Genomic DNA, 18,469 nt, shown 5'->3' on the forward strand with positions numbered 1-18,469 from the left:
CAGCCCTGCGCTGCCCAGGACAGAGTCTCCCACTGCCACCTCGTGGGCAAGGGACGCATCGCCTCTGCTCTGCCACCAGGCACAGCGGGCAGCAAACCTCCTCCCTGAAAAATCCCCGGCCCTGCTAGAGAACAGGACCTGGAGAAACCTCAAAATATCCGGCTTGGAGGGAGGAGGGCAGCACGGGGAAGTTCACACATCCCAGAGCTAGAGGCATGATGAATTATTCTGATTTTTCCCTGTCTGTCTCCATCCCTGTTCTCCGGGTTGACTGGGAAGATGCTGCCATACAGGACAGGTGTCTGGCTGCAGTCATTCTGGACCAAGGGAAGAGTAGAAAGACTCACTGTCAACAGCCCAGGACCTGCTCGTACTCTCCTGGTCACACCAAGGTGAACTGCAACACCCCTTGATGGCACTGGCTGTCCAGGGACAGACCCTCAGGAACTGAAATGTTGGTCCCATGCAGAAGACTCATGGGTGAGGCAAAAGCATTAATTCCCTTCTGCTCCCAGTTAGCACCAGGTTGATAAAAGACGACTGCTGTTCTTTTGCAGCAGGATGGGCCACAGACAGTGAAAACCCTACTTCACTGTGCAGTCAGAGAAACAAGGAAGGTACAAATCTCCCCCACAGAGGGAATGAAGCAGTAAGCAACCCCTCATGACTTTGAGAAACCAGCCTACAGTAACTCCCCAAAGGAGGTCTGGAAACAGAGCACTATCACTGAAACTGCTCTGGGTCTAGGACATCCCTCCCCACAGATACAGAGGTGGTTCTGCTCTCTGCCTCCCCCAGCTGTGGGGCCTGCAGCTCCAGTCTGCACTGGCATAATAAGGGAGAGATCCTCAATCTCTCTTGCCCCATAGCACCTCCCTCTCTGCATCCCTGATCCTGGCCAAAGAGCCACAGCACACACAAGGAGGGAAGAAGGGAGGGAGAATGGTCCTTTCACAGACCAGCGCAGCATCCTTGGTGCAGCCCTGGCTGACACGAGTGGGGCACTGTGGGGTGACATGCAGTGCCATACTCCTGCATTCAGGACTGTAATGACCCGAACAGTGGATGGGCAAATTGAGCTCTGCCCTCCCAAGCTGCCAACAAGGCTGAAGCCATCTCTGAGCTAGATCCAGAGGAGAAAAACAGTCTTAAAAGTCCATTTTCTATGAAAGGTATCCTTTGGCCCCTGGTATCCAGGGCTAGAGGGGATTCACACTGTCCCTTTGGTCTGCAAACCTGCAGTGTCCATGTCAGGGAGCAGAGGAGCCTCATCACAGTTCCGCACGACTCCAGGAAAGTAGCAGTGAGGAAGCAACATACCTTTGACGGCCCTCTCTGGGCCATAGGGCAAAGGAACATCACTCCTGATCTTTACTCTTATTTTTCTGCTTCCATATTTTGGACAAGCGGAACTTGTTCTTCTTCTTCTCTGGCTCCTGGCTCTCAAGAGAACCATCTGCAGGAGATGGAGCAGACACAGAGCAGGTTGAGACCCACAGCCCCAGTGCCACCTAGTGCTCTTCCGTAAGAGTCAAAAGGGCCCTTACCCAATCTCTGGATCATGTCTGCCAACATCTGGTCCTCCTCTCGCTCTCTGTAATGGAACAGCATGGCATTAGAAAACTTTGTCGTGTTTCATGACAAGGTGGTAGACACTGAAAACCATGCAAAGACCAATGTTATTCCCCCAGTCAGAAATGACCAATTTCCATAGCACACCCTGAGAAGGGTGCAGGAAAAAAAAACAACAACAGTTAGAGGAGTCCTAGACACTAGCAAACTGCATCTGATTCCCTTGAAAGCAGGGATTTCCAGACCATGGCCACCCAGCACTGAAGCAGGGAGGCCTTTCCTCCAGCTGGACTATGGATCATCTGACTTCACTGAGTTGTGAGGCAACACCACACCCGAGGAGATAAATAAAGGTCGAGACATCAGTAGCCTGGGGTACTGCAGAGGTGCTCATCACAATCAGGGACAAACACAGGGCTATCTCCTTGGGCCTGGGCAAGGCCAGAGCCAAAAGCCTGGGCATTACTAGAATCCTCGAGCTGGAGTCAGTGTCCTGATGTCAAGAAACGAGAGCTGCTCTCAGCAACAGGAGGCACAAATCCAGCTACTTGACACAGCAGTCTTCCGCTGAACTTGAGGAGGATCCAACTCTCGGCTACAATTGTTCTTTCACTTGCTGCAGCAACAAACACATTCCTGGCTTCACGTTCCCAGAGTCCTCCTGCAGCTCCCCCACTGCCTCCATCCTCCCCATCTCCAGCCTCTCCCTCTCTTCCCCCACCTTCTACATTTTCACAGCCCTTGTCCTCAGAGCACATTAGCCTGAGAGAGCAATGAACACAGCTGCGGTCCTGATCTCAGTTTCTAACAGCTGCCAAGGAAGCAATGGCAGCAGCATTTAGGACAACATGGTTGGTGACAGGTCACCACCCACCTCTCATGGAGCAGAAGTCTGGATTACAGCCATTCATCCACCCCTACAGCCATGGGCAGCGGAGGAAGTACAATGGAAATCATCCCTGGTGTTGGCTCATTTCCCACCATCTGAGGGCCCTCACCTGAGTCTGTCCTCATCCAGGCATTCCACAATACTATTCCGATCATTGACCGTGTTTAGGTACGACTCCAGCAGCTCCTTCTCTCGCTCCTTCTCCCTGTGTGTCTTCAGTTCCTCTGCACAAGACAAGGGAAGCCCATCCCACAGCTACAGGCGAGTACCTCCCCGCTGTGGCTCCTGCCTCCACCCTGCTCCAGCAAGTCCCTCCCACAGGCCCAAATTTTATGACCCTCACATGCTCAGGGGCACATCTTAAATCCCCTCAGAAAGCGCAGGTGGGTTGGATGCTACAGGGAGTCTGCACCCAACAGCTTGACAGCGCAGTCAGGAGACACCCTGCAGTGAAACTGCAATCCCTGGCAGTGTCATTCAGATCTGAAGGACATCCCAGGGCTGACATGCAGAGTGGAGGGCTCCACACAACCCGGGGCCAGCAGGACTCTCAGTGCAGCCAGTCCTTACCTGGTTTGCTCATCAGGTGTCGCAGCTCCGTCTCAATGTTCCACTGCTGCTCCTCCAGCTTCTGCTGTTTCATCCTGGAAGGAACCAGAGAAGTGGTGAGTTACTGTCCCTCTGTGCCCCGGGGCTGGACCCTTCTCATATCACGCTAAAGCCTCATCTTCACATTGCCCACCACCTGGCAGGGGTTGGTGGGTCAGGTGAAATTTTCCTTCATCACATTTGTGAAATTTCCCTCCCCACAAGCTCATCACAGACCCTGCAAGCTTATCAGTGCTCAAAGGCCCATCAGGATGCTGGCAGTTCTCCCAGAGACATCCTCAAGCCCTCCTCATCCCGCCAATTGGCACATTATTGTTTTGGGCTGCCACACTCCCTCTCCTTCACTGCTTTCTTCTCACAGGTGAAGCGCACAAGCAAACAGGTGAATTTCTGGTTGTACTTACTTGTACATCAGCTCCGATTCCTGTCTGAGCAGAAGCTGTTTCTCATGGATAAGTTTGAACCAATCCACCATGAGGGCATCCTCAGACTCATCTGCAAAGGAGACAAAGGGGAGGACTCCTTCAGAAGCTGCATCAGTTCAGTCTCCCTGGCTCAAACACACAATCACTTGAGGGAGAGCCTAGGATAACATATATGAGCCACAGGCAATCTCAAGTGAAAACAGCTCATCTTTGGTACTCCTGGGCACAAGGGAAAGGATGCAGATCACTCCCTGCAGATTCAAGAAAGGTGCTCACAGATGCTCTGCTACAGACACCCAGCTCATCTTCTATGTGGCTGGCTCAACTCTGCTGTTCTGAATGAACACACTAAGCCCTGTGAAACTGGAGCCAGCCATAATGGTCAGTCTGGATTGGGATCCAAAAGCCAGATCAGTAGTGGCCTTCCACTCCCAAAATTCCATGATCCTCAGCCAAATAAACACAAGATCTTGCTCAAATTGGTTAGGAAACAGCCAGAGAGGTTCAAAATTCCCAGGGCTTTATCTAGCTATACTAGGTACCTTTGGCAGCCTGGTGTCTCACACGTAGCATGAGCTCCTAGAAATGGAGCCAAGAATGCCCAGGGGTAGCACAAGAGCCTCACACCTCCCCACCGTAACAGAGCTGGCCTGGGGTTTCCTTTACCTCCCTCGCAGCCACGCAGCTGCTTCTCCAGATCCACTCCTTTCAATTCCAGCTCATCCAGCTGCTTCTCGATGTCATGCACCTTCTCCTGGATTTCCTCCTCGGGGAGGTAGTCTGGGTGCAGCTAGGAAAACAAGTGTAGGACCAAATACAGCTCAGTGCCCTCAGACTGCCTGCTGAGGTCACAGCCCCAAAAGAGATGGGAAATGACATAAGGAGCCCGACTGCAGAGCCATGTCTTGGAAGGACCAAGTCAGCAGAGATGCAGAGCTGGCTGCTCGTAACAGAGTGGTGGCCACTGCAACGTTACAGCACTGTGTGATACATTTGCTGTGAGTAATAACATCTACCCACACTTGTCAGTCCACAGACATTCTCCCTCCTTTGTTGGGGGACACAATGTCCACCAGAATTTTGTTTGGCTCTGTCTTATTCCAGCTTCTGTTGTCCCCTCGCATGGGAGATAACCAGCAGTCTCTCCATCTTGTCTCTGCCCCAAGAGCCTTTCGCCCTTTCCCTGGGAATTCAAATAAACCCTCCCAGTAAGACAAACTGAGATGTATCTGGGCAAGCACTCCAGCAGGATACCCAAAAACCCCTGACACCTGGTTTCCAGCCATACCTTCGTTGGGGACACTGCTTCAGGGCTCTGGATGCTTTTTGGAACAGAGGGTTTAACTAGAAGGGAGAAAAAAAACAAGAACTCCACAACAAACTTCGAATACTTTTGTGGTGTGGGACAGTTCCTACACCACCAGAGAGCACAACAGGTCCCTGCCACCCAGCAGAGAGCACTGATGACACATACATCAGTACGCCTGACTAAGGTGGGAGATCACAGACTAGTCGGGGTTGGAAGGGACCTCTGGAGATCATGCAGTCCAACCCCCCCTACCAAAGCAGGGTCACCTACAGCAGTTGCACAGGATCGCGTCCAGGCAGGTTCTGAATATCTCCAGAGAAGGAGACTCCACAACCTCTCCGGGCAGATGTGTCCGCAGGAAACAGCACAGCCTGATTTAGTCCTCGTGGCTGGACACTCACATACCCTCCTGTCAGAGTGCTGCTTTCATCCCCAGGGCACAGGCACCTAACTCAGGTGTGACTTGCACTTGAGAATATTGGCTTCCGTGTTCATTCATCATCTTGTTAAAACTCAGAGATATTTAATGCAGCAAAAGCCACCCCTTATTAAGCTTCCAAAGGATAGAGCAGAAATACCGGGTTACTGTCACAGGAAATGCCAAGATATACTTAAAAACGCCCCTCTAGTGCTCTTGTACAAAGAAGTATCAGTAAATACTGATGAAACAAAGATGGTCCAGGGGACCTTAGCACAGGTCTCAGGAAACTAAGGTTCAGTTCTTTCCACAAAACACTTCCTAGGTGAGAAGTCCCTTAGGCCCTGCTACACAGCATTATTTAGGCCCTGGATACCTATTAAAATCAATCCTTAAGCAATGTATATTTGTTCCACTGTGCCTCAGCTTCCTCTGCCCAACTGTGCTGCAAGGATAACTACAGAAGAGTGTGAGGTATTTGGATACCCAAGGGGCTGGGCTGGATAATTACCACAGAGAAAGAACAGAGCCGTACGTGGATGATGTGATAAGGAAGGAAAACTCCAGTATCAAAAGAGCACGGCTGTAAAAAAGGCAGCAGCGGTGCAGGCTTAGCACACACAAGGAGAAAGACAGGACAGACAGACTAGGGGAGCCTCATGAGAATCCGACAATTGATGCTGACCTGAGGAAGAGCTCAAGGGCAGCTCTCCGGTTGCCCAGTCCTTGCTCTACTGTGTTTTCTAGAAAGAGTGCAAAAGGAGAAGACGCTGGATATGGCAATCAGCTGAGTTGTCCCTGCACTGCTGGCCTCTGTCAGGGTACTCTTCCCTCTGGATGCTGCTGGTCTGCTGCCCTGTACACTACCTGCGACTCGCACTTCTCTTAAAAGGTTCCTCCAAGAGGGACCTAGCCTGCCCTGAGCAGTCTGCCGCTACTGCCTGAGCAACACCTCCCTCTCCCAGCTCAGCCCTGCATCTCCAGGCTCCTTCTGAATGATCTCTGCAGCATCTCCCACCAAGGCAGAAAGCTGCACCTCTGATCATGAGAAGACCAAGGTCACTGGAGGTGAACAGATAGTAAAATGACACTCTCCTGACCAGCTCAGGGTCTGATATCCCCTGATATCCTCAAGTTCTGTCTTGACAAGACACAGGATGGGTTGGCTGCTTGCCTGCAAACTGGAAGTAGGACAGTTGGCAAGAAAACCCTGGAGCCTTCTTTCTCAACAGAAAACACTACTTAGGCCAAAGAAAACGAATGATCTACAGAAATGCTCACCATCCACAGCCCCATGCAACACACATAGGATTAAGGGCAGGAATGGTAGCTGACTGTTCACAGCATCTCTCTGAGTGCTGAGGCTGAGACCTATACAGAGGAGCAACAAGTCTGTCCTTAATCCACAGGCTGCCAAGCAATAGCAGCAAGAGAACAGCCTTTCAGACAGCAGACTTGCACACACGTGAAAAATAGGGGGAGACTGCTGGGAAAGTTTCCCATAGTGGGAACTCCCCAACAGCAATCATTAAGCTTTAGAAAGATAGACATAAAACCAGCCTCCCTTATTTTAACAGGTCACTTCCTGGGAAAGAGGTAATGCTGAATCTTGTGGCCAAGTCTGAGGAAAAAGGAGATGGAAAGTTTTGGGAAAATGGCAGTGGAGGCATCCTAAACTTTTAAAATAGACCACACAATTGGAGTTTGAATGCTTCATAGCTGTCAAAGGTGCAGGCTAAGGAGAATGCTGGAACCAGCTAACGAATACTAAAGCATGAGGCCACTGAGCCATCAGGATCCATCCTGCTTGCTCCAAACAAACATCAGAGTCAGGGTTGAGCCCTGCTGTGAGGACCTTCTAGTCCAAACAGATAAGACAGAGCCAGATGGGGTAAGGAAACAAGCTGAACAAACAGGATAGCAGCAAACATCACGTTAGTTCCAGGAACTTTCATTCGCATTGTGGTGGGATATGTAGGAGCAAGGACAACTGGGCAAAGGAAGAGAGGTACACAGTAAGGTTGTAGTTGAACACACAGCAGTAAGAAACTGGATTAAGGGTAGAGACAAACTGGTAAGAACATCTTTGAAAGTCCAAGAAGCAGCAGCCTTGGCTGCTGCTACCATGGGGCTCGCCAGCTAGAGTCTTTGGCTGACAGTCCTCTGCATTCCTTTCATTTCCCCAAGCCACTCAACTGGAGAGGAACAGAGACATCAACTAGATCACAGTTCCCTGAATTGGGAGGTGGTCCTCTTGAGAGCTTTGAGTCTAAAGAATGACAGGGCAGTGACCTTCATAAATCCCTACTTTAATTTCCTCCCTTTCCACTGAATTCTCTGGCCTCACTGGTTCCTGCTTAGGCCAAGCTGGCTAATAAAAATTAATGACACAGATTTTTCCCCCATGACAACAGCCACAGGCTTAGCCACAGAAAACTCGGGGACACATCTCCAATACTGACCACTCAGGCTGTTTCCTGACAGTGCAGAGGAGAGAGTGCCTTTAAGCAGGCAGAAGAGACCTTACATGCGGTAGTGCTTTTCTTCAACTGGTTGCCCTCTTCCTCCTTCTTGGCAGAGCCCCCAGGGTCTTCCCAGCCTTGCTTTGAATTCTGACAGCTCCTGATAAGATCTGAGCTGGGGATCAACTTCTTCTTCATGAATCCACCAGATGAAGCTGGATTAAGAAGCACAGACAGGTTTTGGGTAAGAAATTTCAACACTCATCTCATAAAAAAATCCCTTTATTGCCCAGCATCTCTGGCACTCACCACTAGCCACCTTCACTTCTAGTCCTAGTTCTCCTCTCTTGATGATAGTGAGGGGCACAAGCCCAAAGGAAACAGGGAGAAACCACGGATTACAAGGCCAGAGAATCAGAGAAGGGTGGAGGAGAAGAACAAACAGTTGGGAACTACCACCAAGATTTCTCACCATTACACATTTATGCAAGAGAGAGTAAGCAAAATCTTGCTAGCTGTCTTGCAGAAGAAGGGCACCCTGTGAAGACTCTCCAAATAAAGGCACCACAGGGCCAAAGCAGGTGCAGAGAGCAAAAATCCCTGAAAGCAAGGCACAGTCTCCACCAACATGTTCCTTACATGTGCCTTGCAGCACTAATACCTGTCCCCTGCCTGGCTAGCAAAATGAAGGCAAAGCTTATATCCTTCATACCAGAGTCCTGCTTTGCTGATGGGACAACTAACGGACTTGGCTTTGACTCCTTGTGTGCTGGGCTCCCTGTTCCCACCTGGGAGTTATCAGTAGGTTTCTTAGAGCCACCTTGGTCTCTGCAAAGAAGAAAGACAAAGGTAGGAAACCATCCCTCTTGCAGAATGGTCCACGGGAAGAGTTCTGGACATCCTAGGCTGGATCTCCATCTGGGATGGTCACACTTTTGTAATCAGAGTCCAGCAATCTGAAATATGCTTTCCCTCCCCAGAAATGTAAGCCTTTGCCTTTTCCATCAAATTGCTGAAAACAGAAGAATTAAAACACAGGAGCTCTTCCCTCTTATGTGCACACAGACCTGCAGCAACACACACAGGTGCGAGCACGGGCATCCCCATTCACTTGTCATGGAGACCCACTGGCTCCAAGACACTCACTTGTTGGCTACAGGCTTCAAGAGAGATCTCCACTCTGCTGGGCTCTCAGACTTGTCTTCACCAACATTCATGCTTCCTAAAGAAAGCAACATAGCAAGATAATATCAGATCCAATAAAAAGAAACAAGCCAGATTTGAGTCTCGGGAGGGTCTTAGGAGATAAGCCATGCACTGAGGTAGATTCTATGATGTTATTGCAGCAAACCAGCACCAGTTCAACAAGTTTAACATGGACAGATTCACATACGATAGGTAGTAAACAACCTGGGTGGCATTTTGCCCCTTTCAGCTCAAATGCTTTAAAACCTACGCAGCTACAGAAACAGCCACAGTGTAAATGAACAGGGACGTTCAACAGCCATATAAAACAAACAGCTCAGCTCTCAGATATCAAAGGATGGGGCACGAAGGCAGAGAGACAAAAAATCCACAAGCTCACAGTAAACTGCAGACAGATACTACTTCTGGCCCAAAAATTGACAGACCACCTGGAAGTGGTTGAGACACTGGGTACCCCCCAAACATCATCCCTTGACCCACTGCTCAGTCACCATGGTGAAAGCTCAGTTCAGAAGAGACAAGGAGGCTGGGTGAGCCCCATTTGCAATCATGAAATCATCCTGAAGTTCTGGCAAGGTCTCCCATCTTGGAAAGTCCAACTAAGCCTCTGATATCCACCATGATCCCAACGTTTGATGACAGCTAGTACAACTTCAAATACCTGGAGATCCTCAGAGAAGAAAAACTCGCCATGCTAGAGGGAACAATTGCACAGGAACAAATGGAGGTGTGTTGAGCCCCAGAACTTGGAAAACTTTTATGTAGTGGTACAGACAGAAAGTATAGGGGTCGCTGACACATTCATTGTATTGGTCCAAGAGAAAGGCATAAAGCTGGCATGCTGTGTCCAGGCAGAGCTGTATGTGAATTAGTCATCCTCACCTTTGATGCCTTTCAACTCTGGCTTGTGCACAAAGTCAACAGGTTTGCTGGCAGCCTGGCTCTTGGGCAGAGGGTCTGTAATCTCTTCCTGGTTTAGTGCTGTGTATCCTGTTTTGCTGGACTGTGCTTTTGGAGCTGGACTCTGCCACCGAGAACTGGTAGGAGAAAACTTGCCACTGCAAAAAAGACCAACCTAGTGAGTCTTTCTGAAAGGATGTACCTTTTTATTGGTCCCTGTTCCAATGACTTGGAAGCCTCCCTCTACATGTCTTAAATCTCAGCCACAAAAGCAGTCAGGGAAAAGGGAAGAAAGATGCAGACACTTCTCCAAGTTATCCCAAGGAGCATCTTGGGAGTAAAAAGGGAAATAGAAATAGTACTTACCTGCTGGATGCTGAGGAGCCAATGGAACTGAGTCCTCCTGGCCTGTTTGGAGAGGTTTTTGATCCAGCCAGAGCCTGTATAATATGGTTACGTGCCTGATCCTTCTCAGTATTCACTAGACTGACCTCAGTAGTGGTTCTGGCAGAGGTAGTTTTACCAGGGCTATGAGAAGAAGGGACTTGTTTTTTAGTGTCAGAGGTTTTATTGCCGGAGGACTCTAATGACTGAAAAAAATTTTCTCGGGCTTGCTGCGTTTTTGTTGTGGAGGTTGTCCAAAGAGGCCTTGATGGGGTACCTTCATGGTGATCTGTTTTATTTCCCAATGGGACACCTTTGCAGTCATTTGATTTATTTACAGCTGAAGAGGACCACGGAGTATTTACGCTTCTGAAGCCAGAGCTTCCAGAAGATGAAACAGATGGCTTGGTTGAATTAGCAAGGCCTTCCTGGCTGGGTTTCTTCAACACCTGCTCCAGTTTCTTGGGTTCTGCTGCTTTCTGGAACACCCTGGCAGCAGTAGGGGCTGGGGTACTCTCAGGTTTGTTCCCAGTGCCGTGGAAACCAGAGATCTGGACATTGTCTGGCTGCTGGTGGCTGGTACAGATGAACGTACCGGGCTCAGGCCCAGCTTTGTAGTTTCCAGGAAGCAGCACGTTCCAACACTGCCTGCACCTGTGGATACAAAAGTCCCAGAAAAAATCCTCCAGAGCACTGGGAGGCTGTTGACACACAGCTGAGAGTGCCGGCACAATTCCACCGTCAGCACAGGGAGGGTGAAGGTACCACACTGGCAGCGAGCAGACCCCCTGTGCACATTCCTCAGGCACCAAAACAAGAGCTGCTGATAGCACGGCCTGAAGTAGGAAAGGTGTAGATGAAAACAGACCTCTGCAAGGAGTTTCCCCTACACATGGGTCAAGAGCATGCTGAGTTGCTTCCACTTGACAAAAATGTCCCATGCCACTCTCCCTCCAGTCCCAAAGGAACCAGGCTGCTCCTCTACAAACCCACAGGTCCATGCTCCCATTTTGAAGAGCTGTACCTGAAGCAGTTCCTGTGATAGAGCTTCCCATCGACCAAGTAGCGTTGCACCAGGTGCACATGGTTCCCACAGATCCCACAGCTGCTGCTAGGGATGTTCCCGCTCTCTGCCAGGACCCCTTTCTGTAGGGAGAAGCAGTGGGTGATCAGGCAGCACCATGGCCATGTGAACCGCTATGAATCTCCCAGGCAGGCAAGTGCTGGGGATGCATAGCCAGTTGGCTAGGACAGAGAAGTGATAGCCAGAAAATCCCTGCTCCCACTAACCCCCTGTTCATGCAAAGTGGAACAGCCTTTGGGAGGATAGAGTAAGGGGGACTTGTTCCCACAAAACCAGAGGACCAGGGTGTTTTGCCTGCCTGTGGGAAACTGAAGTGCAAAGGTCTCTGATTTGAATTAGCTGGGAAAAGACCCTACCCTTTTGAGAGAGCAACTTCCCTTCTTCCACCCTGTTTTCATCCCTACTCTGCTTTGAAACGGTTTCCAAGAATTTAATCACAGTTTTCTAGCAAAATTAATACATTCTGTTAAAAATCTCCATCCCCAAGATCTAGGAACAGCATAGCCGTGTCATAAGATACCCATGTCCTATTCACCACTAGATGAATCCCAGCTGACTGACAGCTTTCCAGTGACTCCCACCTGAATCTGTCCAGCAGCCAGACCTCTGGATTAAATCCCCCATAGTGAGCAGAAAATTTATACCATTAGGAGCCTTGAACTAGCCTAATACTCTAGCTCACTGAACAGATTTAAGGTATACAGAACACCCCAAACCACATTTCTTACCATGGTGACTGGGGAGGTTTCTTTTGGCTTAGCTCTGGCTGGTGGGTGGGCAGGAGGCAGTTTTGGTGGCACTGGCTTAGGAGGCTCTGAAACAGCTTTCTTCCCAAGAGGCTGCTCCTGAGGTTCAGAGGAAGGACGCTTGATTCCAGCCATACCTCCAACTGGAGGAAAGGAAGAAGGGAAGATTTTAAGGGAACATAAGGAAAACCCACGGGCTTAGGAGTAAAATGGGTAATTCTACAGTGACAAAGACTTGGAGGTGCCATGGTGGTGCTGACATGGAAACCAAGACTTACCAGAAGAAGCCTGGAAATGCCCAATCCTCTTTTCTTTGCAGATGAAAGAGAAACCCTCTAAATTCACACAAGTGGAGGAAAGAGAATCTCCAATACGCTTCAGTCACACAAAGAATGATGCCCCATGCTCTGGGAAGTGCATGGAGACTTCCCTGCGAAATAAGGCTTCATGCACCATTTTTATAGACAAGATCCCTCATCTGTCTGACAGGGATGCTATTTTTGTGCTACTTCCTATTTTGAATGAGATGTCTCTGTGTTTCTTGTGGGATATTTGAGCCACAGTTTCACTTTAAGAGTGACCAATTAAATGATCACCCTTCTGAAAAGAGATTATACCCTTCTGAGTAAGTACAAAGAGAGTCTGGGCAAGGAGCAGAGAGGAAGCCCAGTTCCCAGCAGTCTTCTCCCAAGAAAGCTAGCTATCCAAACAAACACCCAGGGCTCTTTTACCACAGCGACCAGTGGATTGGTGACAGCCAACCCTGCAAACAGTTTAGATTCGGGCTGCCCCCTCACTTCCCACTTGTGCCATTTATCGAATTCCCAAAGCCCAGCACAAAGACGGGTGGCTTCAGCTCTACTCTTCTGTAAATGCATGACCTCAATAAAATATTGGCTGCTCACCCTCACTGGCCTCCTGTGTCCTGATTATTTCATGGTCCCGCTGGAGCCCATTCGAAGGGCATGACTATGGTATTAGGAGTCTGCTCGGTGTCAGAGGGCACATTCCTCACTGGGCTCATTTTCAGACACACACATTCACCCCAGCAACAGGAATGCAACCAGAGTGTTTTGTGGGACACTAGAGAGTATAAAAATGTGCCGTGCTTGATGACGTGGTAGGCAAGATGCTGGGGGGGGAGGGAGTAAAGACCCCAAACTGACCCAGATTCCCACCACTTTGCACGAACATGATAGAATTTGTTTGACTTCAATCAGAATGGTTTTAAAACAAGAAATAAAAAATGAAGAGGAGAGAGGGAAGAGGTTGTGGAGGAAGAGAAAAAGCATGCTTAAATGTGTCAAGAGGTGGAGAAGAGAGAAGAGTTTAGATATTAAAGGCAGCTCTCCGAGTGAATTGTGCTTTCTTTCCAAGATGTAGGACATTTTCAATACATATCTGTCTTCTCCATCTAGATTCACCTTAACCAGTTAAGTCATTCATGTCCCACTTTCTAAAGTTTCCTCTGGAGGCACCTGTGAAATTAGTTTATCATATTATTTCATTTTGTATGAGCTTAAAGCCAAATATAAACCAAGCCTACAATAATGCTCCTGTGAGCCCAGATAAACTCTCCAGTATGTGAATATAATGCCTTGGCAGCTCTGTGGCCTGTTTTATGTTTTAAAGAATTGCTATCACAATTATGCCAGTTAAGGGGGTCATTTTCTTCTACTTCTTTATATCAGTACTGCTGTGCTGCACAAGCCCTACCATTGATGGAAGGCGTTGGCACAGCCTCACAACAAGCTCAGCCTTGTTAGACTGCATGTTCTCACCAGCCCTCCACTGTGGCAAAGACTGGAGCAGGGATGGAGGTGGTCAAGAAAGGAAAGCTGAGGTGGGGACCATGGAGGGGAATTTTCAGTGCTCCTGTCTGGTTGGACCATAAGAAATTTTAGATTGTATTTTAAATTTTAAGGCACTAGTTTTAAAGACAAGGCATGACCCTGTGCCCTTCTAAAAGCACTGGTGCTACTGTAGGCCGGTGTGTAAAGAGTTCAGATATAATAACTGAAATAATTCTGATACCAAAAGGCCTCTGTGCAGTTTATTTTGCTTTTCCAAGCTTGTTAGGAGGCAAGGGAAAGCACAAAATTAAGCCCCGATCCTTCCCACCCCTCCAGGGAATATGGTACTTACTAGGTGACCGTCCATGGAAGTAGTTATAATACTGGGAAACATAGGTGAGAATGCTCAGCCTGTCTGGTACCCTCAGAGCAACCATATCCTCTGCATCCAGCAAGGCTGGGATCCCCAGCTCCTCCTCCGCCACTTGAAATGCCTAGAGAACCAAGGGAAAAAAAAAAACAACAGGGGTCTTGTCCAGCCGAGGCAGCAGAGCTGCTCCTCATCAGAAGTAAGAAACCACTGCAAACAGCCCCGCTCAAATAATAACTCTACTGGGAAACAGCTGCATCAGTTTAACTCCTGCATTGTACGGCTGTTACAGGAACCAATGGAGTCATGGCTTCCAGCCACCACGTTGAGAAATTCAGGCAGGGAGCCAAAAAGCTGGCCTGGCAAGCCGGCCGTAGCTCACTGCACAGGAACTCACCTGGGCTTCCCCTGCTCTTCTTCCAGCCTGCCTTTATCTGGATACGCACAGCTGCAGAGCGCCAGGCCTGGCAGAAGGGGATGTGTCAGTCCAGGCTGGCAGACCCGTTTCCAGGCTTCCAGCCCAACCTGGAGCGCTCCCCAATTAACGGTGCGCTGGTAGGTGTTTGCAGGCAGCTTTCTATCTCCGAGTGCTGTGCCAATGTTACAGCTTCCTGCCTACTACTGCCTGCTCTTCCCCATCTGAAAAAGGGGAAATCTTGGGCTGCAGGAGGGAGCTCTCTCTCCCCCAGACTCGAGAATGGGAAGAGAAGAGTAATGCAGAATTCCTAGATACCTAGCTCCCTTCCAGCTTAACCATTTCCATGTTGCCTAACATGTATTTTGGGCAAATATTCCTCTTCGTGGTGCCCTCTGCTTTGAAACTGCAGGATCAAAGTCAGATAAAGGAGGCAAAAGCTATTTTCTTTTGCCTCTGAAGAAGAGCTTTTATTAGAGGGGAAAAAAAAAATTGCAACATCCATAAAGCAACTTTGCCCTTGCTCAACTCAGTGTTGGGCTTTTACTAAGGACTTTCTCCAGCCCTCTTCCTTCCTGGCTTATAGGAAAAAATCTTTTCCCTCCCCCTTTGGAGCATCCCCTTTGAAATGCCAACATAGCAAAGGAAAACAGCACTTGCAGGACAGAGGCACAGGGAGGCTACTGCTGAAGCCCACAGTGAAAGGGTTAAAGAAAAACTTGAACATATTAAAACCCTCCGCATCTGACCTCTGGCACAGACACACAACAGTGTTGGTGTACAAGCCAACCATTTCTGCTTAGGAGAAACAAACAGCCACTATTTTTCAGCAAGATAATTACCATTTTTTTCCATTGGATATCCCAGTAAAAATGTAACTGAGCTGACATTAAAAATGCTTTCAGCCAGTTAGCTCCGGCTGTGTCAGCCCAGCTGCCAGCCCAGCCTGGCACTCGCCTGTCTTGTAACCTAGTACTTAATATATTCTTTGGAGTGTTCCCCATGGAACACTGGCTGCAAAACTGGTCTGACCAGTGGAGTTTTCTTGCTGGACATTGCCGGTGTGCAGTTTAGCTGGAACACAGATCATGCCACCTCCTGCTACACCCTGCCATGGGTGAGACCAGTGCAACAGTTGCAGAACAAGTGCGAGGGGCTGCCTGGACCACAAAGAAGAGGATGCTCTATGCACACAGCTGGTTTGGCCAGACCAGGTAAGCAAGGCAGAGAGCAGCATTAGGGTGTAGTGTCCCCTGTGCCTACAGCATCCTTGTGTTCCTGGGAACTGCTCTTGCCTGGAGATCCAACAAGATCACCACCCAACATGACCCAGTCGCCCTTCTCCTCTACCTGCCTGCCCAGGCTGGCTTTTAAAGAAACAACATGTTATTTCTGCATACCATTTTTTGTCAGTGCAGCTCCAAGTGCTTTACAAAGGAGGTAAGTGCCACTGCTCCCATTTTGCATAGGGGAGGCAAAGTGATACACTTGAGGCCATCTGAGCTGGCCAGGCACAGCTTTCCTCTGACACAGGCTACTGCTGCATCTGCTACACCACACCACCATCCATTAGCACTGAAAGAACTGGGTCCAAGGCCTCTAGAAACCTTTTTCCTTTTTGAAATCTTCAGTAAAAACATGCCACCAACTGAAATTTTTCTAGGGCTTGGGGTTATTTTTTTTGGCACTTGAGAAGTGACACATTCTTCCTCAGCAGAAGACCTTATATGGCAAATTGCAGCCCAAACAAGATTTTTTTTTCATTAAAAGAAGCTATTGAATAGTGAGCCATCAAGGAGAGTCTGAACAATAGCAAAGGAAGAGCACTGAGAGAAATCAGACCCACTCGCATTCCAAGGGCAGCCAGAGCAAGAAAGTGTAGGAGCTAGGATGGAGAGCAGTCGGAGGGGGCAGGCCAGCCCAGGAGCCCACAGGGAGATGGAGGGGTCAACCTGACTCTGAGCAGAGCCAAGGCAGCAGGATAGCAGCATGAAAGGGCAACAGACAAGTCATCCTACAGCAGGTGGAATAAGGAAGAAAGAGTAAAATAAAGGACATAAAAAGAGTTGCTCTCTTCCTTTGTCGTAGCCTGTGTTTCCCCCCCTGCTCCATTTCTTAGTTTCTTTTATGAGAGGCACAAAGGAGCTTTTCATTAAGAAAAGCAGCGGAGGCAGCTCGTACAGCTCATTTCCCAGGGACAAGTAAAGCCAGCAGCAGAGCAGACACATTCAGCCTGGCTGGGGAAGGAGCAACACTCAGGACTTCACAGCACTCTGGCCACGATGACCATCCATGGGAAGAGGCCCTGATGCCTGCCAAATCCCAAATCCCAAGAGCAAAACTGCTTGGTCTGAATCTCACCTAGATGAGAGGAACATGCAGGGCTGAACCCCAAGGAGCGTGAATAACTGCTCACAAATTGCAGCCCCAGCTTGGGGAGAGGTGGGGTCCGTCACAGGCACTGTGAACATGGCTGGGGTTGAAGGGGAGTAGAAACTAAGGAGCGTGGGGGGCGAGTTTAGCTCTCCCAGAGGCAAGGACCACCTCAGATGGCTCATTGCATCAGAGGATGTCATTCCTCCAGTCCAGATGAGAGTAAGCTGCCGTGGTTCATCCACATCCCAAGCTCCTGCCAAGCAGCCACGAAGCTGTGTGGAGCAATGCCAAGGGAAGAGAAACCTTTTAATCTGCTGCTTCTCTCTTTGTGAGGGAGAGAAGGAGGAAAAAAATCCTTCCTTGGAGCACTAAGCCCATGCTTGAATCCAGTGCAGGAGGGGGTTGGCCTGCCCAACTTCTACTTTCTTCATGGAGCGAACAAGAGAAGCTGAAATCCCATCCTGGAGTGAAGTGTCCAGGCAGGATGAGGTTCTAGGACGTCTCCACCTTCCAGCAGCCTTCATCCCCTGCACCAGGAATGAGTAGAAGTTGGAGGAGACTCCCTACGCTTCCCCACTCACATCAGCTGCCTCCCAGCTCCTGCTCAATCCCTTAGGAGCATCACTTACTCAACATGTCCATGTCCATGTTTTGACCTCCAGCATCTCTGTATGAGTTCCTGCTGCCACAGGGCACACTGGACACAGGCACCACCATGCGGACAGCAAAGTGTGAACAATCTGAAGGTGCTTTCCAGGAGCCTGCAAGCCTGGACATTGCCATTCAAATCAGAAGGTTGGACGCATGCAGAATAAGGCAAAGGATTTGAATAGGGCACACTCAGTACACCGCATCTGCAGGGTTTCTATTGCTAAACCACATCAGCAAGGTGTCAGGTCATAGATTAGACCAAAAGTAAAACATTAAAAGTCACTTACCAACTTGTTGTTCTCGTACACATTTTCTTTACTGAGGGAGTTGAAGTTTCTGAAATACAGAAACAAGAGAAAAAAATCTCAGGTTGGTGATACAGAGCAAGCTGTTTCACTTCTAGCTTCTCAAACCTCTCTGAGCCTCACTGGTTCGGGGGACAGAGCACCTGCCTTCTCAGAGATGCTCTGGAGGGAGCAGCACGGCAGATTCCGCCCCAGGCAGTCACAGACCTGCTGTACCTCCCAGGACAGAGATGTGCAGGAGACTCAGTAGGCACAGCCACCCGCCTACAGGCAACACAACACATTCCTGGCACACCTACCTTTGCAGGACTGACTCCTGCAGCCTCCCGCGGATGGGAAACGCTGATGACAAAACATCCCATGCAGATTCAGGGGTTATGCTGAGACAGCCAGGAGCAATCTCTAACTCATAGGGTGGGTTTTTTCCCCAAAAAAAGCCTTGCTCCTCTCCCACCTCAAAAAGATACACCAATGCCTGTCAGCCAGATTTGCAACATCTCCCCCTGGAAGTACTTTCCAAACGGTCACATCCATGCTCTTTTCCCGTGCTGCAAG

At 49.3% G+C, this 18,469-nt stretch overlaps 1 protein-coding gene across 1 annotated transcript; it reads right to left on the bottom strand.

Annotated features, from left to right (window-relative positions):
* Positions 1–1,358: 1,358 nt before the first annotated feature.
* MICALL2 (MICAL-like 2) lies at positions 1,359–17,945 on the bottom strand (the record flags this gene model as incomplete). Its single annotated transcript, XM_009704717.1, has 16 exons — positions 1,359–1,456; positions 1,548–1,594; positions 2,571–2,685; positions 3,032–3,105; positions 3,475–3,565; positions 4,162–4,285; positions 4,784–4,839; positions 7,750–7,899; positions 8,397–8,512; positions 8,831–8,906; positions 9,773–9,948; positions 10,157–10,828; positions 11,199–11,320; positions 11,987–12,147; positions 14,150–14,291; positions 17,897–17,945. Coding segments are annotated over 16 exons (2,269 nt in total), but the record flags the coding sequence as incomplete, so codon positions are not given.
* Between the last annotated feature and the right edge of the window lie 524 nt (positions 17,946–18,469).

This window comes from Cariama cristata, unplaced genomic scaffold (assembly GCF_000690535.1).
Source record: "Cariama cristata isolate BGI_N322 unplaced genomic scaffold, ASM69053v1 scaffold5817, whole genome shotgun sequence".
Classification (NCBI taxonomy): domain Eukaryota; kingdom Metazoa; phylum Chordata; class Aves; order Cariamiformes; family Cariamidae; genus Cariama; species Cariama cristata.